We start from the raw sequence: 25,828 nt of genomic DNA, 5'->3' as shown, positions 1-25,828 counted from the left end.
AAAACGCGATGCTCACCGGTCCAATTGTTGGCAACTGAAACGAAACAAAATAACATTATTCGGAAACGAAACAAAAATGAAACAAAACAAAAAGGCATTATTTGTACTTCTCGAAGATATAACAACTTTTTTGTTTGTTTAATTTATTTGCATTTTATTAAACCTACAAATGTGTCAGATCAGTTTGCCGGACCCTGTATATAGATAGAGAGAGAGAAAGAGAGAGCGAAAGAGAGAGAGAGAGAGATACACACACACATATATATATATATATATATATATATATATATAGAGAGAGAGAGAGAGAGAGAGAGAGAGAGAGAGAGAGAGAGAGAGAGAGAGAGAGAGAGAGTTCAGCACGGCCATGGAGCCAGACCTTGTACACATGGGGCCTGGCCAGGTTCAACCTAAAAAGGAAATGTGGATCCCCTTTCCCATGGGGTCACCACCTGTGGGAGGGGCCAAAGGGATCGAATGCGCAGTGAGCTGAGCGGCGGCCAATGGCAGGAAAGGAGCCAGAGCTGATACCACACCTGTGGTACCAGTCCCGTAGAGAGGGGTTTGACTCTTTCCTGCAGCAAACAGTGTGAAAATCTGTCAATTGAGCAAGCTCAACCTTATTGTTATTGCAAGATTCATCGGACTACATAAACATTGACTTATCATCATTAACTTACTTTAATAGGAGTGCTTTTAGTGGTCACTCTTAAGTTTCTGGCTGCTTCATTGTTTCAGTTTTTGGCGACTTGTTGCATCCACTCACACACTCGATCCAACTTTCACACAATATATTGTACGTAGTCAAATCAGGCCTATTTTCATCATTAGTGCAGGACTCTAACTTCGCTATTTCTTTTTCTTTCTGAGATGTCACTCTTTCTCGGATGGTCTCTCTCTCTCTCTCTCTCTCTCTCTCTCTCTCTCTCTCTCTCTCTCTCTCTCTCTCTCTGACTGTCAAAATTAAAAAATAAACCGCACCACACAAAAAAGCCGCAGAATTCAACTTGTTTTTTTAAGGGAGGGGGGCAGCTTACAAACAATGGTTGTGGTTATCGACTTTATGATATTGCATTTTCAACTGTGCATATTTTTTTTTGAAAACACATCTGATGTTTTCCCTCTGCAGCTTCAAGCTTGGGCCTTCAGTAATGGAGTTGGCTTGCTGAGTGCCCTGCTTGCCTTCTGTATTTACTGCTTCCACCTCAGCAGTGTAAAAAGCAAAGATCCATGTCCGAGAGAGTCCATTGATCAATATGGTTGTCCTGAGGAAGTCCTGCTTGTAAGTTTCTTGATGCCGTCAGACTGCATTTTCAACACCTGAAATATGAAGAACAAGTATAATTGTACTTTGACTTACCAGTGCTCCAATTTACACGTTTTTGGAATTATGAAATGTCGTCAATTGATTTGCTTGTGCAGTAATCCCTCGTTATTTGCTGAGGTTACGTTCCGAAAAGACCCCGTAACAGGTGGAATTCGTGAAGGAGAAATCTTTATTTTTATTTCCATTATTATACAGATATACGTAACACTGAAACCAAAGGACTTGTTTTCAGGCCCAAGCATTTGTTTGCCAAAGAGAAGTAAATGCTTTCTTCCAGGTAACTACAGTAAAATAATCATTTTAATCATCAGTACGTACTCTATAGTGCGCCTCTGCGGCATGTAATGTCTTTTTCATCTGGAGCCATAACACAATGCACTGTGAAAAAAATCCATGAAGCAGTGAGGCCATGAAAGGTGAACCGTGGTATAGCGAGGGATGACTGTATTGCAAGCCCAAAAGTCAACACATTATTACTAGGATTACTACAGGAAACTGGTCTCACTATCTATAAACAAAAACAACCATAGCTGCATATAAATGTATGTCCATGGAAAAAAAATTAGATAGCAATATGAAAAATAGTAATATAAAAACAATAAACACCAGAAAGCACTAAAACAATGCAGGGTCCTATGTTAAGTCAAAATCCATAGAACAAAATTGTGTCAAGACACATTTAAAAAATGGACAGATACGGAACAGGAAGTCATTCCAAACAGAGGCACTGGCAATAGAAAAAGCTTGATCTCCTCTGAGCCTCAGCTTAGTCCCTGTTACCTTCAGTAGTGTCAGGTCAGACCAAATCGGCAAGTTTCTCCAGAAGTTTTTCTCCAGGGTCCCCTTAGGCCAGAACTGCTCCAAGGCTGATAGCTTATCTACCTGCACCAGAAAAGTCAGGATGCCTCCTGCACACCTCCCTGTTATGTATATGTTCCAGGCATGTTCCACTGGCAGGAGGCCCCAGGGATGATACGCTGGAGGGATTATATCTCTCGGCTGGATTGGGAACGCCTTGGGAAACCTCTGGAATAATTGGCTGCGGAGTGGGCAGTTTTATCCTTTCCTGCTGAATCTGCTTTAGTGCTTTACGGTATTTATTGTTTTTATATTACTGTTCTTATATTGTTATCAGATTTTACTCAATAGACATAAATTTGCATGCAGCTATGGTAGCGCATTGATGGCTCTGCTAGCAAGGGACCCAAACATACTCATAGGTAACATTTGCACCTTTTTTAACCCATCTGCCATTTTGATGTCCATATGGCGCTAGAGTAATGTCATTCCTATCATCAATGAGTAATGTCATTCCCATCATCAATGTCACAATGAAAATTGGAATTATTATCATTGTTAACGCCTGCAGCATCATCTGGGATAAAAAGTGCCATGAGGGTGTTCTTTTGATCAGTTGGGAGATGGGGTGGTCCATTGACAAGTCCCCTGAAAAACTCTTTAAGTCCATTTTTGTATTGTATTGTACTTGAGTGGGTTTCTGTTGTGTTAGAGCAGGCCTTGTCCCTACACCACCTACCTCTCTGTGAGATGTGCAGTGACGAATGAGTTCCGTCGAGTTCATGTCGACTGTTTTCTGATTGTCAGTGTGCAGCTGTCCCACGACTTGTATCATTGGTTCTGTCATATCAAGTGCAACGTGTGGATACAGTGGCGGCGCAGACTAAACAGATATGTTTCATGATTTGTTGTCAATTGGTAGAGTTAGATATGATCATGTTTTCTCAATTACCCCTGTTCCTGCGTTTACAGGCATACTCTCTCTGGTCACTGGGATTTGCTCTTCAATTGTCACATATGAAATCCTTAATGAGTATTTTGCACTTTTGACGTCAGTACATTCTACAACAGTAGAGCACATGCTCCAAACGCATGCCACCTGTTCTCATCGCAGACAATAACAAGGAAATACGACTCGGCTCATTCTACACCAATGAGGTTTGCAAAGGCGGTGGCCCCCATTTTCGTAAAATGCACACTAGATCTCCCTTTTCCTTTTTCTACCTGTTTCTTTATTTTCCTTTTCTGTTTCCTCATTACCTCTTCCTTCTTCATTCTTTCTTTCACTCAGTTACATATTTCCTTCTCTGCATGATGCAATTTATGTTCTCCTTTTTCTGTAACTTACTATTTCTGTGATTTTTCTTGACCTTATTTCTGTCTTTCTTCCCTAACCCAAGACTTGAGACAAAATGTCTGCAAACTTCCCCTACACAGTAGTCATAGTAAAAAAAATTCAGAGTACTCTAGTTGGATCGAGCGAGATATCCAATCAATTTCAGAGGGCCCCAAAACTCCCCTATGTGTGTTCCCTCCACTTAACACCAATTGATTTACCTCAATACACACTTTAATATAGCATGGTCTGTATGCAGAACTTCAAGGGCTTCTGCTTACCTTATTTTAACAGTTTGATATAGTTATATATCAAACTGTTTTATATTTACCGTATTTGCCGGTGTATTGGTCGACCTTTTTCGATCCAAAATCGACCGAAAAAAATCGACCTCGACTTATACACCGAGTCATAAAATTTAACTTCGTATTCATCGCTTCAAATGTGATGGTAACCAAGGCCGTTTCTCATGCATCTCATTGTGCGTTGCACTTAGAAAATTTTAACCGGGCGGCGTGCGCGAGTGCGCGGCCCGCTGGAAGTCGAATGAGGCGCCGCGATCTCCTCCGCGGTGCTTATAAACAGCCGATCCGCTCGGCGGGGGCTATTTTCGGCCACTTGGCGCATGCGCACGGCCTCCCGGATGTGCCGGGCGGGTGCGCGAGCTCGCCGGCCGCTGGAAGTTGAATGAGGCGCCGCGATCTCCTCCGCGGTGCTTATAAACAGCCGATCCGCTCGGCGGGGGCTATTTTCGGCCACTTGGCGCTTGCGCACGGCCTCCCGGATGTGCTGGGCGGGTGCGCGAGCTCGCCGGCCGCTGGAAGTCGAATGAGGCGCCGCGATCTCCTCCGCGGTGCTTATAAACAGCCGATCCGCTCGGCGGGGGCTATTTTCGGCCACTTGGCGCGTGCGCACGGCCTCCCGGATGTGCCGGGCGGGTGCGCGAGCTCGCCGGCCGCTGGAAGTCGAATGAGGCGCCGCAATCTCCTCCGCGGTGCTTATAAAGTGCCGATCCGCTCGGCTTGGAGCTATTTCCGGCCTCCCGTTGGTGCCGGGCGGCGTGCGCGAGCTCGCCGGCCGCGATCTCCTCCGCAGTGCTTATAAACAGCCACATGCGCACGGCCTCCCGGAATTTGAACACATTTCGTCAATAAATTTCGCATATTGAATTTTGAAGTTTAATATAATGCAACAATTGAGCTCGACTTATACAAAGGATATATCATAAAATCGTAAATTTCCGTCGAATTTTAGGGGGTCGACTTATACACCGAGTCGACCTGTACACCGGCAAATACGGTACTTGAAAACACAGGTTATAGTGTTAAATTAATAGAGCAAGAAACACTGCTGACTGTTGTCCTCCACTGCTCAACGGCTATCTCTTTATTTAAACTTTTTACAAAAAGGACATAGACATCATGACTATACAATATTGGCTTGTCCCATTCACATACTTTGAACGGCATGAATAATAATGTATTATTATTACGGTCTTGTTAGACATCTACGGATTTTTGGTTCACAAAAAACTCAATTACACACAATGATAATACAACGCGGTCACATCCCAACGTAATAATAACATGTAAAGTACAGTGGTACCTGTACTTACAAACTTAATTGATTTTGCGATTGGGTTTGTAAGTAGAAACTGTCATGCGGTCACGTTTATTTTTCCGGATTTCTGTCTTGTCTGTGTTGTAACTTCACTTCCTGTTTTATTTTGTCATCCCTTCCGTTTCAGTTCGTGTTTCCTTCCTCTGTTTTCGGTTGTCTTGTATTCCCCGATCCCGATTGTGTGCACCTGCGTGATTGGCACTAATTGTCAGCACCTGCGTCCCAGCCCTTTTGTGTGTATTTAGTCCGTGCCTTCCCCTTGTCTTGTGCCAGTGTGTCTTGCCTCGTCCCGACCACCAGCGATTCTTTGATGTCCGAACTCCCAGTAAGATTCCTCCTTTTTGTCTCGCCACAGAGCGACACTTTCTGTTAGTGCCTTGTTCCCCATAGCCCTTTTTGTCTCGCCACCGAGCGACGCCTTTTGTTAGTGCCTTGATCCCCATAGCCCTTTTTGTCTCGCCCGAGTGTGACGCTTTTTGTTTGGACTTTTTGCCAAGTGTTTCCCTCGCAAGAGGCGCCTTGAGTTGTATTTTTTGATCATCGTGTGCTGGAATAAATCAGAGAAAAGAAAGACTCTGCATCCGAGTCCTCCGCCTTGTTCCCTGCCTGACAAGAAACGTTTGTAAGTAGAAGCAACGTTTCCCATAGGAATCAATTAAAAGCAAATAATGCCTGCCGGACTATCCAAAAAGTCACACAATTTGCCTTTTACTATGTGCAAAACACACAGAAAACTAAGACAACAGTTTTAGTTTTGATTTTTCAAAGTTTTGTTACAAAGGATAAATGTTACTTTATTCTTGACCTCCTAACTTTGCTTGGGGAATGGCGAACCTGTTCTAATTTTCTATACTAGCTAAAAATACCCCAGAGAAAAGACAGAAAAAGTCAGGCTAATAAATGGCCGACTGGGGCGTTGGTTCAGAAGTCAAAAATCGGTTCGTTAGTAGAAGCAAAAAAATTGCAAGGTTTCCGATTCGTATTTCCAAAAGTTCCCAAGGACAAAGGTCTACGGTCTGATTGGAAAGACATGAAATGAAATCAGTTCTCGATGGTTGCCAGAAATGAGCAGCTCCACGGGTTTGGTGCCTTGGGTTATGCTGGAGAGTCCCCTCCCATCCAGGGCAGAGACAGAGAGAGGAACTGAGAGAGGTTCCATCTCGATCTGGGCTCGGGAGACGAATTCCTGGTCGATCAGATTCCTCTCACACCCCGAGTCGACCAGCCGGTTAGCTTGTAGCTATGGTTGTGGACAGAAATCATGGCGGGTAGGGAGAAGCGAGGAGACTTAATACTTGGAGGATGGTCCGGCGGTCCTCCCCTCATGACCATCGGATCCTCTCTTTTGGCCGAATTGGACAGCTGCCGACAAAATGATCCGGGGAGCCGCAGTCGGGACTCTCGGCAGTGCTGCAGTTCCTCAGGAGATAGTCGAGCCCAGCCAACCTGCATGGCCTCGGGCTCTAGAGAGGACTGGTAAGGTGACTGCCCAGGTGGACTGGGCCTGGCTAAAAAGGTGTGTGATCTGCCTTCCGCTCGCTCCCGTCGGGAGCTTCTCTGTCTCTCCCTAATCCGAGTGTCCAAACGAATGGCCAGGGAAATTAGGTCGTCCAAAGTGTCTGGTTCTTCCAGAACTGCCAATTCGTCCTTTAAGGACTCATTCAAGGCTTCAAGCCGCAGTCGGGACTCTCGGCAGTGCTGCAGTTCCTCCGGAGATAGTGGAGCCCAGCCAACCTGCATGGCCTCGGGCTCTAGAGAAGACTGGTAAGGTGACTGCCCAGGTGGACTGGGCCTGGCTAAAAAGGTCTGTGATCTGCCTTCCGTTCGCTCCCGTCGGGAGCTTCTCCGTCTCTCCCTAATCCGAGTGTCCAAACGAATGGCCAGGGAAATTAGGTCGTCCAAAGTGTCTGGTTCTTCCAGGACTGCCAATTCGTCCTTTAAGGACTCATTCAAGGCTTGAAAGAAAGCCGTTTTCAAGGCTACAGGGCTCCACCCAGACACAGCTGCTAACGTATGGAACTCAATAGAAAAATCTGACACGAGGTTGTTCCCATGCCTAAGCCCCCACAACCGGCGAGACACACCAGTCTGATCGGTCTCGGTCGAAAAGGTCTGCTTAAATTCCTTTAAAAACTCTTCGTAAGAACAGCCAAAATGCCTGCAATCAGAAAATCGGGCTTCTGCTCATCTTAGCGCCTTGCCCATTAGGAGTCCCAAAATAAACGAGATCTTAGCTCCGTCGTGGGAAAAAGACTGGGGAGACCGATTAAAAACTAGTACACATTGCAGGAGGAAACCTCCGCGGCTGCCACCCGCTCCGGAGAACTTCTCCAGATGAAGGGAACGAACCTCGCCGAAGTGCAGACTCTGCGGCAGGACTGAGGTGCTCGTGGCGCCAGCTGGCGGCAAAGGGGTTTCTCTGACCTGGGTGTCTTGAAGTAATCTGGTCACTTGTTGTAGGTGAATGTTGGTTCGCTGCTGCTGCGCCAGGAGGGCTTGGAGAGTGGACTCGTGGGACTGGAGTTGCTGTTGCTGTTCGGCAAGGGTTCGTCTGAGTGGCTCTGCTGGGTCTGATTGGCCTGAGTGTTCTGTCATCGTTTTGGTGATTGATTTGACCGACATGCAGGAAACCAACTCAGAAGTTCAGAATGAGTGATGAGTGTTTATTGGAGGAGATGCGGTGGAGGCAGAGCGGGAAGATCTGAGCAAGTTGCGGGAGCAGCAACGGCGGAGCGTGTGGAATTCAGCCAGACGGGGTGGATCTTGGCGGTGAACCGTGAAGGGAATCTGCGAGCAAAATATACAAGACTTGGTCAGAGGATTCGATGTGGCTGTGGCGGAGATCTTACTGCAGACCGGAGGATCAGGAGAACGTGGCGTCGATGAGCAAGAGGTTATCGAGGAGCTAGAGGCACAACCGTGGAGGTAATCACAACAGGTAGGACACTCAGGCGACGAGCGGTCGACAGCGTGCTCCTTAAGAGCCCTCCTTTAACGAGCCTGATGAGCCGCACCTGGGCCCTCTGCCAGTCTACTCACTGTTGCTCCCTTTGGAGAAAGGAGGTACACCATCCCGGACCCTGACACCACCCCGCCCCCTCAACGGCCTTCACCCGGCGGCCCAGAAGAGGAAGACGGGAGCGATGACCAGTAGTCCGAGATGAGGGCAGGATCGCAGACGTAGGAACGGGGCACCCACGACCGGTCGACGACATACTGCCACCCACGGCCCCGCCGACGGGCATCCACGATCCGTCGGACCGGGTAGACCGGGTCTCCACCAAGATCCCGGGCAGGAGGCGAGGGCTCGGCCGGAGGAAGGAGCGCACTGGACTCGACTGGCTTTAATCTGTGAGATGTGGAAGGTGGGATGAACCCGGAGGCTCGGAGGCAGATGGAGACGGACCGCTGAGGGACTAATCACCGCCAGGATCTCATACGGCGGGGGGTCAGTTTCCGTGACACGGACTTGAGGGGGACATCCCGAGAGGAAAGCCAGACCTTCTGACCTGGGGAATAAAGCAGGGCAGGCGTGCGTCGCCGGTCGGCATACCTGCGGTTCTGCTCGATGGAGCGGTGAAGGGGCTGGACGGCGTTGGACCAAACATTCTTGCAGCGCCGTATATGGTAACGAACCGACGTGACTGCAATCTCCTTCTCCTGGGCCGGGAACAGCGGCGGTTGATAACCTAACGAGACTTCAAATGGAGAGAGACCTGTGGCAGTGGAGACCAGGGAATTGTGTGCATACTCCACCCATGAAAGATACTTGTTCCACTCAGCCGGGTTATTGGAGGTTAGGCATCGGAGCGCGGCCTCAAGCTCCTGGTTCATGCGCTCGGTTTGCCCGTTGGTCTGGGGATGGTAGCCCGACGTCAGGGAGACCTTTGCATCCAGGGCCGAGCACAATTGTTTCCACACCTGGGAAATGAACTGTGGACCTCGATCGGGCAGGATCTTCTGTGGAATGCCATGGAGACAGAATACGTGCTTGACGAGAAATGTAGCTGTCTGGAACGCAGAGGGGAGCTTCTTGAGCGGTACAAGATGACAAGACTTCGAGAAGCGGTCAACGATGGTGAGGATGGTGGTCATTCCCTGTGATACGGGCAGGCCCGTCACAAAATCCAACGCAATATGGGACCAGGGACGCTTGGGTATGATGAGAGGCTGTAGAATTCCAGCGGGGGGGCTATGGGAGGACTTATTGCGAGCGCAGATGGGACAGGCAAGAACGTATTCCCTGACGTCCTTATGGATGGATGGCCACCAGAAGTGTCTGGTGATCAGCGCAATGGTGCGACTGGTTCCGGGATGGGCTGTGAATTTAGCAGAGTGAAACCAGTGAATGAGGCGGGAGCGGACTGTGGAAGGAACATAGGTCTTCCCGTGCGGGCCTGTGCCTGGTTCGGGTTCCTGAAGCTGAGCCTGAGCCACGAGCCCCTCGACATCCCAGGAGAGGGAGCCTACGGTGCAACTGGGGGGGGAAGGATGGGAGCTGGTTCCTCCACTGACACGCCGGGAGCGAATTGTCGGGACAAGGCGTCTGGTTTGGTGTTCTGGGAGCCTGGACGATCAGAGATGGACAAATTAAAATGAAAGAAAAACAAGGACCAACGGGACTGTCGAGAATTCAAGCGTTTGGCGGACTGCAGATACGACCGATTCTTATGGTCTGTCCAAACTAATACGGGTTGTTCGGTGCCCTCTAACCAATGGTGCCACTCCTTCAGCGCAAGCTTGATGGCCAGAAGCTCTCTGCTGGAGTTAAACGTCGGGAGAAGAAAGCTTTCCGTCAGTGTCCGAGCGTTGCGACAAGATAGCTCCCACTCCTGTGTCCGAAGCGTCGACCTCCAGGGTAAACTGCTTGCAGGGATCCGGATGGATCAGGATTGGTGCCTGTGAGAACTTCTTTAGAGCGATGAACGCGGCGTCGGCTTCATGAGTCCAGCTGAAAGTTATCTTGGTTGAGGTCAAGGCTGCTAGGGGAGCAGCTGTCTGACTGTAATTGCGGATGAATCGGCGGTAAAAGTTGGCAAACCCGAGGAAGCGTTGGACCTGGTTGCGGTTCTCTGGAACAGGCCAGTCCAGGACGGCTTTGATCTTATTGGGGTCAGGCCAAACTTGACCTCTCTCGAGAATGAATCCTAAGAACGTGACGGACTGTTTGTGGAACTCGTATTTCTCAGCTTTGACGAACAGGCGATTCTCCAGGAGATGGTGCAGCATCAGGCGGACATGCCGACAATATTCGGAGAGGTTCTGTAAATAAATGAGGATGTCATCGAGGTAAACAAAGACAAATATGTTGAGAAAGTCCAGGAGTACGTCCTTGACTAGGGCTTGAAACATTGCAGGGGCGTTGCAAAGTCCAAAGGGCATGACGAGGTACTCGAAGTGTCCCAGCGGGGTCTTGAAAGCGGTCTTCCACTCATCACCCTGGCGTATCCTGACCAGGTGATATGCATTTCTGAGATCTAGCTTGGTGAAGACGGTGGACTCCTGGACGGGTTCGAATGCTGATGAAATTAGGGGAAGAGGATACCTGTTCTTGACGATGATGAGGTTGAGGCCATGGTAGTCGATGCAAGGGCGGAGAGTCTTATCCTTTTTGCCCACAAAGAAGAAACCTGCCCCCAGGGGTGAGGAGGAAGGGCGAATGATGCCAGCGGCCAGTGATTCATTGATCTACGTCTCCATAGCTTGTCGTGAAATATTGTAGACTCTACTGGATGGTAGTGGGGCTCCGGGAAGAAGCTCTATGACACAATCATAGGGGTGATGTGGCGGTAAGGATGAAGCCTTGCTCTTGTTGAAAACCTGTCTTCGGTCATGGTATTCTCTGGGCACTTGTAAAAGATCAATCGGACCTGATTCCTCAGGTGCTACTAGGGGCGCGTGAAATGGCACTGCAGACTGAAGACAAGAGGACAAGCACATCGTGGACCAGGACTCGATACGGCACTCTGACCAGTTGATCTGGGGGTTGTGTCTCCGGAGCCAGGGGAACCCAAGGACAAGGGTCGACTGTCTGATTGGAAAGACATGAAATGAAATCAGTTCTCGATGGTTGCCAGAAATGAGCAGCTCCACGGGTTTGGTGCGTTGGGTTATGCTGGAGAGTCCCTTCCCATCCAGGGCAGAGACAGAGAGAGGAACTGAGAGAGGTTCCATCTCGATCTGGGCTCAGGAGACGAATTCCTGGTTGATTAGATTTCTCTCACACCCCGAGTCCACCAGCCGGTTAGCTTGTAGCTATGATTGTGGACAGAAACCATGGCGGGTAGGGAGAAGCGAGGGGACTTAATACTTGGAGGATGGTCCGGCGGTCCTCCCCTCATGACCGTCAGACCCTCTCTTTTGGCCGAATTGGACAGCTGGCGACAAAATGATCCGGGGAGCCGCAGTCGGGACTCTCGGCGCTGCTGCAGTTCCTCCGGAGATAGACGAGCCCAGCCAACCTGCATGGCCTCGGGCTCTAGAGAGGACTGGTAAGGTGACTGCCCAGGTGGACTGGGCCTGGCTAAAAAGGTCTGTGATCTACCTTCCGTTCACTCCCGTCGGGAGCTTCTCCGTCTCTCCCTAATCCGATTGTCCAAACGAATGGCCAGGGAAATTAGGTAGTCCAAAGTGTCTGGTTCTTCCAGGACTGCCAATACGTCCTTTAAGGACTCCAGACCAGAACCAGACCAGAAAACCAGAAAACCTTTATTGTCATTCTACATAGTACAATGAAATCGGAGACCTCCATCCAGTGCATGAGGTAGATACGAGTAACATAGTCAAGTCAAGTAATCGACTAATAGAAAAGTAGATGAATAATCGGAAACAGTAGTGCGGACAAAGTGCAGTAGTAGTGCAGGAAAAAAAGTGTCATCAGTGTCGGCTGGAGTTGAGGGCGGCTATGGCTTGGGGAAAGAAACTGTTTTTGAGTCTGTTTGTCCTGGTCTTCATTTGCCTGTAGCGTCTTCCAGAGGGCAACAGGTCAAACAGGGCGGAGCCAGGGTGGGAGCTGTCCGCTGAGATGGCCTTAGCCCTGCTGAGGCAGCGGGTAGTGTAGATGTCCGTAAGGGAGGGGAGAGGGTGGCTGATGATCCTCTGGGCTGCCTTCACCACTCTCTGCAGCTTCTCCCTGTCAGCGGCGGTGGAGCTGCCGAACCATACTACGATGCAGTAGGTCAGTAGGCTCTCAATGGAAGATCGGTAGAAGGTCAGCAACAGGTCGGTGTTGAGGTTGTACCTCCTGAGGACTCTCAGGAAGTGTAACCGCTGCTGAGCCTTCTTGACGATGGTGGTGATGTTCTCTGACCAGGAGATCCGGTCAGAGATGTGGACGCCCAGGTACTTGGTGCTGTGGACCCTCTCCACCTGCTCGCCGTTGATGAAGAGGGGAGTTGGCTCAGGGCTGTGCCTTCTGAAGTCTATGATGAGCTCGTTGGTCTTCTTGGTGTTCAGAGCGAGATTGTTCTCAGAGCACCAGTCGACCAGCTCCAGGACCTCCTCTCTGTAGGCTACCTCATCGCCATTGGAGATGAGACCGACCACAGTGGTATCGTCGGCGAACTTAACAATCCGGTTGTGGTTGTGAGCCGGTCTGCAATCGTGAGTGTAGAGGCAGAAGAGGAGGGGGCTCAACACACAGCCCTGTGGGGAGCCGATGCTCAGCGTACGGGTGGAGGAGAGGCGGGAGCCAACTCTCACAGCCTGGAGTCGGTTGGTCAGAAAGTCATTAATCCAGGCACATGTGAGAGAGGGGAGTCCGAGAGTGTCCAGCTTTGTGGTGAGTCTGTCCGGGAGGATGGTGTTGAATGCCGAACTGTAATCCACAAAGAGCATCCGGACATAGCTCTGCTGCTGCTCCAGGTGGTTCACCGCACAATGGAGGGCTACGGCGATGGCGTCCTCTGTGGATCTGTTGGTCCGGTATGCAAACTGGTGGGGGTCGAGGTGTGGGGGAAGATAATCCTTGATGTGCTGAAGAACCAGCCTCTCAAAGCACTTCATGATCACCGAAGTGAGGGCCACTGGTCGGTAATCATTCAGGCTAGAGATGGCCGACCTCTTCGGCACTGGGATGATGGTTGAGGTTTTCAGGCAGGGCGGGACGGTGGCTAGGGCCAGGGAGCGGTTGAAGATCGTGGTGAAGGTGGGGGAGAGCTCCTCAGCGCATGCCCTCAGCACCTTGCCGGGGACCCCATCCGGGCCTGCGGCCTTTCTGGGATTCACTGCAAGGAGCACCTTTCTGACCTTGTTCTCCTGAACAGTGAGTGGAGTGATGTCAGAGCTGGGTGGGGGAGGGGGCAGGGCAGGGACAGGGGAGTGCTGCTGGGATGTTCCAAACCGAGCAAAGAAGCCGTTTAGCTCCTCTGCCAGCTGTGCGCCTTGGTCTTCGACTTCAGCGGCACTGCCCCTGAAGTTGGTGATCTCCTGGATGCCCTGCCACACCTTACGGCCGTTGTTGCTGGACAGGTGGGACTCGATGCGTTGTCTGTGGTCAGCTTTCGCCCGTTTGACTCCTCTCCTCAGCTCAGCTCTGGCAGCACTGTACAGAGCTCTGTCTCCTGACCTGAAGGCGGTGTCGCAGGCTCTGAGGAGAGAGCGGACCTGGCTGCACATCCAGGGTTTCTGGTTAGGGAAGACCCGGATGATTTTGGTCACAGTCACATTGCTGGCGCAGAACTGGATGTAGCCCAGAACTGTGTCTGTGTGTGTCCCCAGCTCCTGGTGGTCGAACAGGTCCCAGTCTGTCCGTTGAAAACAGTCTTTGAGTTTGTGGAGTGCATCCTCAGGCCAGGAGGTGATGGTCCTTAAGGTGGGTCTGAGTTTGCGTCTGAGGGGGGTGTAGGCAGGGAAGAGCAGGAGGGACAGATGGTCTGATTGCCCGAGGTGGGGGAGGGGGATAGCTCTGTATGCATGTTTGATGTTGGTGTAGACATGGTCCAGGGTGTTCTCAACCCGTGAAGCACACTTTACGTGCTGGTGGAAATTCGGCAGTACAGTCTTTAAGTTGGCCTTGTTAAAATCCCCCGCTACAATGTGGAAGCCATCAGGGTGAGCCCGTTGTTGTTCACTCACAGCTCTCAGCAGGAGAGAGAGTGCCGTGCTTACGTCGGCGTCGGGTGGAATGTAAACAGCAATGACGATAACAACAGCTAGCTCCCTCGGGAGGAAAAAAGGCCGGCACCTGACTGCCATGTACTCGAGGTCCGGACAGCAGTGGCTGCCTACGATGGTCGCATTGTTGCACCAGTTATCGTTGTCATACATACAAAGCCCCCCACCTCTGCGTTTACCGGAGTCCAATGTTCTGTCCGCGCGTAGCAGGGAGCGGCTTGCTAGCTGCATGCTAGCATCGGGGATATCCGGGCGCAGCCAGGTTTCAGTTATAATAATCACACAACAGTCCCGGACGTAGTGGTTTCCCGTGAGCTGTAGATCCAGGTCATCCATTTTATGCAGCAGGGATCTGGCGTTGGAGAGAAACAGGCTCGGGAGAGGCGGCTTGTGCGGTTGTTTACGTAGCCTTAGCATTCTGCCAGACCGACGGCCTCGCTTTTGCTTCCTCTCTCTTCTTCGCCTGCGTCGCCTCCCAGACCCGACAACAATCCACGGAGACCCCGGCGGTCTCGCAATCTCGTCTGGGATGTTGTGCTTGCGGTGAAAGTCACTTGAAATAGGTATCCGTGCTTGGTATCCAATGTCCCTGAGCGAGTGGAAAGTGTACTTGGGATTCCCAGTACAGAGTGTGCCAAAGAGTGAAAATAAAAAAATATAGGCAAGGAAAAAAGAGCACTGGCGTGGAGAGCCGTAAGCCGCTGCGTCCGTGCGCGCCGCCATCTTGGAAGAAACAAAGGCTTGAAAGAAAGCCGGTTTTAAGGCTACAGGGCCCCACCCAGACGCAGCTGCTAACGTATGGAACTCAATAGAGAAATCTAACACGAGGTTGTTCCCTTGCCTAAGCCCCCACAACCGGCGAGACACACCTGATCGGTCTCGGTCGAAAAGGTCTGCTTAAATTACTTTAAAAACTCTTCGGAAGAACAGCCAAAATGCCTGCAATCAGAAAATCGGGCTTCTGCCCATCTTAGCGCCTTGCCAATTAGGAGTCCCAAAATAAACGAGATCTTAGCTCCGTTTTGGGAAAAAGACTGGGGAGACCGATTAAAAACTAGTACACATTGCAGGAGGAAACCTCCGCAGCTACCACCCTCTCCAGAGAACTTCTCCGGATGAGGGGAACGAACCTCGCCGAAGTGCAGACTCTGCGGCAGGACTGAGGTGCTCGTGGCGCCAGCTGGCGGCAAAGGGGTTTCTCTGACCTGGGTGTCTTGAAGTAATCTGGTCACTTGTTGTAGGTGAATGTTGGTTCGCTGCTGCTGCTCCAGGAGGGCTTGGAGAGTGGACTCGTGGGACTGGAGTTGCTGTTGCTGTTCGGCAAGGGTTCGTCTGAGTGGCTCCGCTGCGTCAGATTGGCCTGAGTGTTCTGACATCGTTTTGGTGATTGATTTGACCGACATGCAGGAAACCAACTCAGAAGTTCAGAATGAGTGATGAATGTTTATTGGAGGAGATGCAGTGAAGGCAGAACGGGAGGATCTGAGCCAGGAGCAAGGAGCGAGAGCAGCAACGGCGGAGCATGTGGAGTTCAGCCAGACGGGGTGGATCTCGGCGGTGAGCCATGGAGGGAATCTGCGAGCTAAATACACAAGACTTGGTCAGAGGATTCGACGTGGCTGTGGCGGAGATGTTACTGCAGACCGGAGGATCAGGAGAATGTGGCGTCGATGAGCGGGAGGTTATCGAGGAGCTAGAGGCACAACCGTGGAGGTAACCGACCACAGTGGTATCGTCGGCGAACTTAACAATCCGGTTGTGGTTGTGAGCCGGTCTGCAATCGTGAGTGTAGAGGCAGAAGAGGAGGGGGCTCAACACACAGCCCTGTGGGGAGCCGATGCTCAGCGTACGGGTGGAGGAGAGGCGGGAGCCAACTCTCACAGCCTGGAGTCGGTTGGTCAGAAAGTCATTAATCCAGGCACATGTGAGAGAGGGGAGTCCGAGAGTGTCCAGCTTTGTGGTGAGTCTGTCCGGGAGGATGGTGTGATGAGCACAAGGTCGAACTATCACACACCGCAAAGATCTTCCACATAGATACATAGTCAAAGTCAAAAGTCAAAGTCAGCTTTATTGTCAATTTCTCCACATGCCAAAGACACACAAAGAAACCGAAATTTCGTTCCCCCCTATCCCACGGTGACAAGACATGGCTCACAACAGACAAACAAGTAAACAAGTATAACAAGAGCGTAACAACAATAAATAAATAAATAAATAAGAGGAGCAGAAAAAAAAAGGAGCAAGTGCGCGTACAGCAGACATTCCCGAAAATAGCGCAACAGTGCCGCACGCTACGCAGAAGGGGGTAGCGAGTTCAGGGCCCTAACAGCCTGGAGAAAGAAGCTGTTGGCGAGTCTGGTGGTTGTAAGTTGATGTTTTATCATAGAATCTAATGATAATATTTGACATATATCCTAACAGTATGCTTTAAGGCATACGTCACTTCCGCCTTTCCTTGCAAAGACAAAAGTGGATGCAATCATCTACGTGCAATTACTGCTGGCTTAAGCTCCACAACATCTGATCAAACGGCTGAAAGATGTTGTAAACATAACAAAAAAATAACATTAATAACAATGGCGGTTGTCAAAGTTTGAGAGTGAAATTTGAAACTATAATTCACCGGGTTTAGCAGTTCAAACGCAGCGATTGCTCTCGCCACTATGTGCTACATATAATGTAGCACTCGTAATTGTGCAGAATTTGTACTTGTGTCTCTCAAGCGATTTACAGCAAGGTGGAGAGTTACCTGTCACTCTCCTGTATCAGCCGTCATTCAAGGGATTCATGGCAAAATAGGGTTGGGAGTTGCCGGTGATGCTCCTGTATCAAAATGTCACTGTCACTCTCTCTACTGCTTTCCTCTTCCACAACGCTTCTTCACACTCTTCTTCACACTCCAACACCCAAGCTGTCACAATACCGGCAACTACTCCAAAAAGGAAAGTTTAAAATTGCTTATTTACTAGGATTCGACTCTGCCTTGTACCCCAGGGTACAATCAAATCCAAGTTGGTTATTGCGAGTGATGGGCAAATTACTTCCAAAATGTAATAACAGTTCCCTTTCAAAAAAAGTAATTGAATTAGTAATAGAATTGTTCCTTCATAAAAGTAACTACACTGCTCAAAAAAATTAAAGGAACACTTTGAAAACACATGAGATTTCAATGGTGAATTTTTTTGGGGGGGGATATGTATACTGATATGGACAATTTAATGTCTCAGGAACAAAAGGTTGCCACATCTTTTGATGGAAATAAAAGTTTTCAGCCTACAGAGGGCTCAGTATACAGACACCCCAAAAATCAAAGTGAAAAAATGATATGGCAGGTTCATCCTTTTTGCCTAAATTCAATTTCTGCAACTCAAAATTCTTTTCAATATCTTGTGTGGCCTCCACGAGCTCATATGCATGCTTGACAATGTCGCGGCATGCTCCTGATGAGACAACGGATGGTGTCTTGTGAGATGTCCTCCCAGATCTGTCTAAGGACATCAGTGAGCTCCTGTAAAGTCTGAGGAGCAACCTGGCGGCGTATGATGGACCGAAACATTATGTCCCAGAGGTGTTTATCGGGTTTGGATCAGGTGATTGTGAGGGCCATTCAATTGTGTCAATTCCTTCATCCTCCAGATACTGTCTGCATACTCTTGCCACAATAGGCCGGGCATTGTTGTGGATCAGGAGGAACCCAGGACCTACTGCACCAGCGTAGGGTCTGACCATGGGTGCAAGGATTTGATCCTGATACCTAATGGCAGTCAGACTGTCGTTCTCTAGCCTGTAGAGGTCTGTTCGTCCCTCCATGGAAATGCCTCCCCAGACCATCACTGACCCACCACCAAACCGGTCATGCCGAATGATGTTGCAGGCAGCATAGCGCTCTCCTTGGCTTCTCCAGACCCTTTCACATCTATCACAACGCTCTCATCTGTGAAAAGCACAGGGCGCCAGTGGCGGACTTGCCAATTCTGGTGTTCTATGGCAAATGCCAATCGAGCTCCACGGTGCTGAGCAATGAGCACAGGAAACACTACAGGACGTCGTGCCCTGAGGCCACCCTTGTGAAGTCTGTTTCTGACTGTTTGGGCAGAGACAGTCACACCAGTAGCCTACTGGAGGTCATTCTGTAGGGCTCGGGCAGTGCTCAACCTGTTCCTCCTTGCACAAAGCAGCAGATATCGGTCCTGCTGATGGAATGAGGACCGTCTATGGCCCTGTCCAGCTCTCCTAGAGTAACTGCCTGTCTCCTGCAATCTCCTCCATGCTCTGGAGATTGTACTGGGAGACACATCAAATCTTCTTGCAACAACACGCATGGATGTGCCATCCTGGAGGAGTTGGACAATCTGCGCAACTTCAGGAGCGTTAAGAAATCGCCTCATGCTCCCAGTTGTGATAATGACTCTAGCTCAGGTATGGGCAAACTACGGCCCGCGGGCCACATCCGGCCCACGGGACCGTTTAATCCGGCTTGCCAACCCTAAATAAATTGTATTATTAAACTTTTTTTTTTTCGGTCATTTTGCCTGCAATGACTGCGTTTCCCCAGTAGATGGGGAACCACTCGCCTGCGCATTTACTACCGGAAGCCGTGTCAGAAAGCTCGGTGCACACTCACAAGTGCGTGTACGTACTCAGTAATACTCGCGCTCTATTTGTCTCAGGGCCGAATTTAGAGCGTGGGCTGTGACGACAGCATTCTTGTAATTTGCGCGCCGAGCTTTTGGATACAGTTTTACGCTAAAGCCACGCACGCACAAACCTTCCCCTGCCCTGGAATCCTTCCATTAAAATGAGTCGCCCAAGGAAAAGCAAGGTGGACACTGAGTGCCGAGTGTTTAAAAAGAGTGGCCAATTTGGCTCGACGTACGCGACGTGACGTTCAGCCACATGAACATCAACATCAACCCGTCACAGATATAGGTAAACGGACCAACACCTCGGATCTCTCCTAAGAATTGCCACAACAAATTTTACTCCAGACTATGACACACTAGCAAAAAAATGGAGACCAACAACACTGTTCCCACTGAAAATGAAGGGGAGGCTTTCAAGTTTGTTGTAAAAAAACTGCATTTTGAATATGAGCTGTACAAATACCAGGGATTGAAACTAGCGACCATTGTCATTTTCAAACAATGCAGGATGCTCAAGGACATTGATGCACCACCTGTTTGTGACTAATCTTAACCTGTTAAGTTCTTAAGGCTTACTTTAAGGAAGTGTTTCCCGTTTCCTCACCTCTGTTACCAGGTGTTTGTGAGTTAAAACTCTGCTCTGATTTTGAGATACCCCTCACCGTGTTGCCGTTTTGATTACTTTATTTGGATGTATGCTTTCACCGATTCTTCAAGATGATATATTTGGTCAGAATGTTTGCCGTTTGATGTGATCTCATAAGATGTTTATCTTATACATCTTTCATTAATCTGACCTGAAGTGATGGAGACTGTTATTCATAATAACTGTCATATTTTATGAGAATCACTGATAGCAGTTTTTTAGGGATGTTTTTTTTTTTTTAATGTTAATAAATGCATTTGTTTTCCAAAAACTTTTTTTGAATATCCATGCGTTACTACCTACTAAAGGCCCAAATCTTTTATGCAATGACCTTTACAGGTCGTTTATATTACTTCACACAAACACTACATCCAACTGCTCCTGGTTCGGCCCCCCGGTCAAAATTTAGAACCCAATTCGGCCCGCAAGTCAAAAAGTTTGCCCACCCCTGCTCTAGCTAAAGCCAACACTTGTGGAAAAACAGTTAAAAAAGATCAAGAGGGAGGAACTTGAAATGGCCTCCACCTGCAAAATCAGTCCTGTTTTGGGGACCATCTCGTTGTTGCCCCTCTAGTGCTCCTGTTGTTAATTCCATCAACACCAATGCAGCTGAAACTGATTAACAACCCCCTCTGCCACGTACCTGACCAAAACCTTATCAGAAAAGTTTAATTGAACTTGTGCCATACCCTGATAAAAAACTGTTCCCTAAATTTTTTTGAGCAGTGTATTTACTAGGGGAAGGCCCTGCAGCGCATAGTCAACACAGCTTTATTAGGATTATTGGTGCTTCGCTCCCTCCCTGAAGGACATTTACACCTCCCACCTCACCCGCAAGGCGACCACGATTGTGAATGATGTGAGTCACACCGCTCACACTTTGTTTGATCTACTGCCCTCTGGGAAGAGGTACAGAAGCCTGCGCTCCCGCACCACCAGACTCACCAACAGCTTCATACTCCAGACTGTTATGATCCTGAACTCTCTCCCCCCTCCACCCTCGGCTGCATAACGTCCTGGCCTTTTGGGCCACGATGGCTGCCTTGCACTACTCCACTTGCACTACTCCACTTGTGCTTTTGCGCTATTATACTGATGATGACTGCTGTATGCACAATTGCACCATTTCAACCAAGTTGCTCTTATTTATTCATTGTATGTGCCTTTTTATTTTTATTTTTGTATTGTTTAATTGAATGTTTTGTTTTTTGTGTGGACCAATTAGGTGTAATATGTCTTGTCTCCATCGTGGGATAGTAGGAAACGCAATTTCGATCTCTTTGTATGTCTTGACATGTGAAGAAATTGACAATAAAGCAGACTTTGACTTTGTATTTTTCGCACCATAAGGCGCACTGGTATTAAGGCATTGATTTTTTATTTTTATTTTAGAAATGTTTTCATATATAACAAATGAAAAAATGCTTTAAAAAGGCCGTTTTTTTTGTCTTGGAACGAATTAGAAAAATGTCCATTATTTGTAATGGGATAAATAGATTCGGGATTCGACCGATTCGCTTCTCGAACCGTCATCTGGAACAGATTGTGGTCGAAAACCGAGGTTTGACTATACAAGGAACACAGATGGACATCTTTTGTTTGTCTGTACAAGGAACACAGATGGACATCGTTTGTTTGTTTGTTTGTTTGTTTGTTTGTTTGTTTGTTTGTTTGTTTGTTTGTTTGTTTGTTATGGACAGTGCATTACGAGCACAGAAGTTAAAGTTAAAGTCCCAGTGATTGTCGCCACACACATCTGGGTGGGGTGAAATTTGTCCTCTGCATTTAACCCATCCCCGTGTGATTTTGATCCATCCCCTGGGGTAGAGGGGAGCAGTGAGCAGCAGCGTTGCCACGCTCAGGAATCATTTGGTGATCTAACCCCCCAATTCCAACTCTTAATGCTGAGTGCCAAGCAGGGAGGCAATGGGTCCCATTTTTATAGTCTTTGGTATGACCCGGCAGGGGTTTGAACCCACAACCTTCCAGTCTCAGGGCAGACACTCTACCACTAGTCCACTGAGCTGGATCCATAACAAAACACCACTGGGGTATGATAACTATGCGATATAGGCCATTGCTCCACATCACACATTTCCAGGTCTCACGGCAGTTGCTCAAATTAGTATTGAAGTCCCCCAGCAGACTAGGGAGACCCCAGCGGGAGCACTCTCCTGCACCCCACCTATACCCTAAATTTCCCGCAATAAAACAACAAAAGCCACAACCAAACCCGCGCCGAGAGAGTACCCCTGACGCCAAAATCCAGCGCCGCATGAAGGCAGTGGGTCAAAGTTTTCGGGACCCCCATAGCCCGATTGGGGGGAAACATCGGAGTAGCAAGGCTTGTGTGGCATTGCGTTGCACACCGGATCCTGAAGCGCTCGGTTAAACCTGAGGCATCCGATTCAGGCAGCTGCTTGGAACGTGCTCTCACTCAAGGAAGACTCTGACGTGCCTTGCTTGTCTGCAGAGCTCCACAGAATGGGCATTGGAGTGGCGGCCCTCTCAGAAGTGAGGCGGCCTTGTTCGGGCAAAAGCAGAGTGGGTGGTTACACCTACTAGTGGTCAGGCCGGAGCGATGGCCGGCACCTCTAGGGGGTGGCCATGGCGGTGGTCTCGTAGGTGAAGGAAGTTACGCTGGTCTCAGAGCGTATTATGCGACTGCGCCTCGCTCACTCTACCGGGGCGAGTGAGCTCTCCATGAAGGAAGCCTTCTACGCCGAGCTCAACTCGGCGGTGGACGCGGTCCCAAGGGGGGGATACCCTGTGTGGTGCTCACTCTAACTTCTTTGCAAGAACCACACTGGAGACAGTTTGCCCTTTAGCACTTGCAAGTGGAGAAAACGTTCGTCACCCTGTAGCATACAGATCTGGTCAAATCAGAGCAATCTTAGCATTTTGTCTTACGATGTTGGGGGAAACAACAACTTTGATTGCCTCCGCTCCAGCTAGTCAAGCAGCGCAGGGGGACTTAGCACTTTGTTTTACTTCGTTGTAGGAACAGGACAAGTTTGGTTAATCATTAGTTTATATTTCCAACATAATCATACAATCAAAATAATTTGTCAACCCTAACACCCTGATTGTCCTTGGGGACTTCAATGCTGTCACAGGCACCTCCAGGATGGCTACGAGGCATGCATCAGTCCTCACAGCTCTGGAATATTCTCCGATGGGAAACGCGACACCAACTCCTCCCTGATGCTGGACTTTGACAGGAGTCATAAGCTGAGGGTTGGTGGTTTGTGGTTTCGGAGGCTGGAGGGTGGACTTCGTATTCTATAATACCGGCCACACCAGGAAAATCAACCACGTTCTCGTAGGGGGTGTATGGTCCCTGCAGCGGGCTTGTCGGGTGTTCCGGAGTGCTGAGTTCTTCATTACTGACCACCGGCTCCTCGTCGCCACGCTACAGCTCTGTCTCAAGGCCCCGAGAAGTAGGCTGGCTACGGGAGCCTGACGTGGCTGCAGCATACGTCAGGAGTCTGGCTGGGAGGCTTGTGGGGCTGGACTCCTCGGTGGGTCCTGCAAGCAATGTGGGAGGGGTTCAGACACTCAATCCAGGGGACTGCCAAGGAGAGCATACCTGAGATACCCAGGAGACGTTGGGGTGGCCTATCTGTCGGGACGGCGAACATAGTCGAAGAATGCCGCAAAGCTAGGCTCAGTGGGCATGCCAATTGCTACAGGTAGCTGCGCCGCAAAGCCGTTCAGGCTGCGCGACGGGATCAGGAGGAACGGGTCCAGGGTCTCTGCGAGAGGGTTGAGCGTCACCTGATTACAGGTGATGCCCGCCCCTCTTACAGGACAATCCGGGAACTTCGTTCGACCGGACCCCGGCCGCGAAGCTCAGCTGTGCTGGCAGCGAATGGTACACTCCTGCAGGAAGAGGACGGGCTGAATCGCTGGGCCAAGTCGACCCCCCCCCCCCCAGCTGCGAGATATCGGCGGACGGAATCCTGGCCCCGGCGCCTTCCCATCCTATCAGCACTGATGTGCCCAGCCTAGAGGAAGTCCAAAAGGCATTGGGCCAGCTGGGAGACGGAAGAGTGCCGGGGAACTGTGGTATCTACGTGGAAATGCTCCGTGGGGGGGCGCCCTTGAGGGGTTGCATTCCCTGCTCTGTTCTGTGTGTAGCTCGGGGGTCGACTGTTGTACCGATATGGAAGGGTGATGTCCGGGAGTGCAACAACTATCGGGGGGTTTACTCTCCTCTCAGTGCCTGTCTTTGCCCATGTACTTCTGAACAGGATGCGCCACCACCTGTTAGAACACCAGCGACCTGAGCTTCATGCCTAAGAGACACACCGTCGACCGTATCCTCGCTCTCCGCGTTCTAACAGAGCGCTGAGTCCTGACAGAGCGCCTTCAAGAAGGCGTTCAACTCAGTTAGTAGAGACGCTCTGTGAAGACTCCTAGACCTCCGGGGTATCCCTCTGCAGCTCATTCTCCTTGGTTCTGTATTCCGGTACTGAGAGTGCTGTCAGGCACGGCGGCGCCGCCTTTGACTTCTTCCCAGTTGATACCGGGGTGAGGCATGAATGCGTGCTTGCGGCATTGCTCTTCAGCGCTTGTATGGACTGGATTATGGACCGTGTCATGGGGAGGACGGACTGTGGAGCGTCGTTCTGCAACGTTCGAATCAGCGATCTGGACTTCGCAGACGACTCAGTGAACTTTGCGGAGACACTGGATGATCTCACGGGGGCCCTTGAAACGCAAGAGAGAGAAATCAAGCGAAGCCCTTGGGTCTACGTGTCTCCTGGATCAAGACAAAAATCCAGGCATTCGGCGAGATTCTGGATGGTGGTATTGAGTCGACCGACGTGGCAGGCGAGAAGGTTGAGATCTTGGAAGAGTTCACTTACCTCTGCAGCATGGTTCACTGCTCCACCTCGTGCAAGCCAGAAGTCGATCCTCGACTTGGCCTTGCACAGGGAGTGATGGGCTCACTGAAGAAGACCGTGTGGCGCTCCCAATATCTGAGCAGATTGACTAAGCTCCGCGTCTTTCGCTCGCTAGTCATGCCTATCGTGCTATACTTAAGTGAAGCGTGAACACTGACAGCGGGTCAAAGACGACGGCTGAACACTTTCGTGTGCACCTCGCTTCACCGCATCCTTGGGATCCGTTGGCAAGACCGTGTGTCGAACCAGACGGTACTGGAGAGGGTGGAGATGAGGTGTGTATACAACAGCTTCTACGGCCACATGGTTCACTTCCCGCGGACGAACCTGGCTAACAGAATAATCTGTGAGCCGGACCCGAAAGGCTGGAAGCACCCAGTAGCGAGGTCACATGTGCAGTGGTTGGCGTAGCTTGGGAATCTTCTGAAGAGTCTATGCCAGACGGTCACCGAGCAAGTGGAGGAGGATGGTGAGCGGAGCGGAGCGCAGCGGAGCGCAGCGGAGCGCAGCGGAGCGCAGCGAAGCGCAGCGAAGCGCAGCGAAGCGCCGCCGCTGCGCGTGCCCCCATACCTGACCTGAATGACACTGGGATTGTGACATTATATTGTGACATTATCCCGGAACCCACATACTAGTCTGTGGAGTGGTCAACGCACATCTTGTCTTTTTACTATAGTATCTTTCTATTGCAGGCATACTGCTGGGGTGTGACACTGCTGCTCCTGCTTTATGACATTGGTGCCATTATCCTCCACTTCCTCATGACAGTCTACGCTCTCAAAGCCCTCAAATCCAACTGATATCTGGACACAGGCAAACTCATGTACATAGAAATATTAAACAGAAACAACAACTTTTCTTATTTGTATACAAGTACAGATTGACCGGCTAATTGATCATATAAAATGTAACAGACCATGAATGAAATTTATTTCTGCCTAGTGGTGCAGCCTATGGGTCACTCACTGAGCCTAATTTAAAAACATAGAGCATTGACTTGTAATTATTAACACATTAAACTGACAGAACCTTGGTTCACCAGCATAAAAAAAACTTCAGAGTCTGAAGTTAAAAAAGGTTTTCTAGTCTTACCCCTCTATACACACATATTACAGTAATGAAAATGAGTCAAAACAAAAAAGAAAAAGAAAAACGACACCTCTACATTGTACAGGGTACGGCAAAATGATCTTACACATTTGTAGGTTTAATAAAATCCAAATACCGTATTTTCCGCACTATTAGGTGCACTTAAACTTAAAATTTACTCAAAAAAAACACAGTGCGCTTTATAATCCAGAGCGCCTTATATATGGATCAGTTGATGAATTTGTTAATCCATACTGGTTGTACACAGCACTCTGCCAAAATGTTTCAATACGTTTTAGTACGACTAGTAAATTACAAGGTCGCATCGCTTCCCTGCATTACGGCAAC

At 49.5% G+C, this 25,828-nt stretch overlaps 1 protein-coding gene across 1 annotated transcript in view; it reads right to left on the bottom strand.

Moving 5' to 3' along the window:
- Positions 1-299: 299 nt before the first annotated feature.
- LOC125969394 (syntaxin-3-like) overlaps positions 300-25,828 on the bottom strand; it is a 75,058-nt gene continuing 49,529 nt past the window's right edge. The window contains exon 10 of the mRNA XM_049721391.2: positions 300-1,317. Within this exon, the coding sequence (XP_049577348.1) occupies positions 1,249-1,317 (69 nt within the window). The 3' untranslated portion in view covers positions 300-1,248. The remainder of the gene's footprint in view (positions 1,318-25,828) is intronic.

The sequence above is a fragment of the Syngnathus scovelli genome, chromosome 5, assembly GCF_024217435.2.
Source record: "Syngnathus scovelli strain Florida chromosome 5, RoL_Ssco_1.2, whole genome shotgun sequence".
NCBI classification, from domain to species: domain Eukaryota; kingdom Metazoa; phylum Chordata; class Actinopteri; order Syngnathiformes; family Syngnathidae; genus Syngnathus; species Syngnathus scovelli.
Note: the sequence above shows the minus strand (reverse complement) of the source record. Positions and strands in the feature narration are given on the sequence as shown.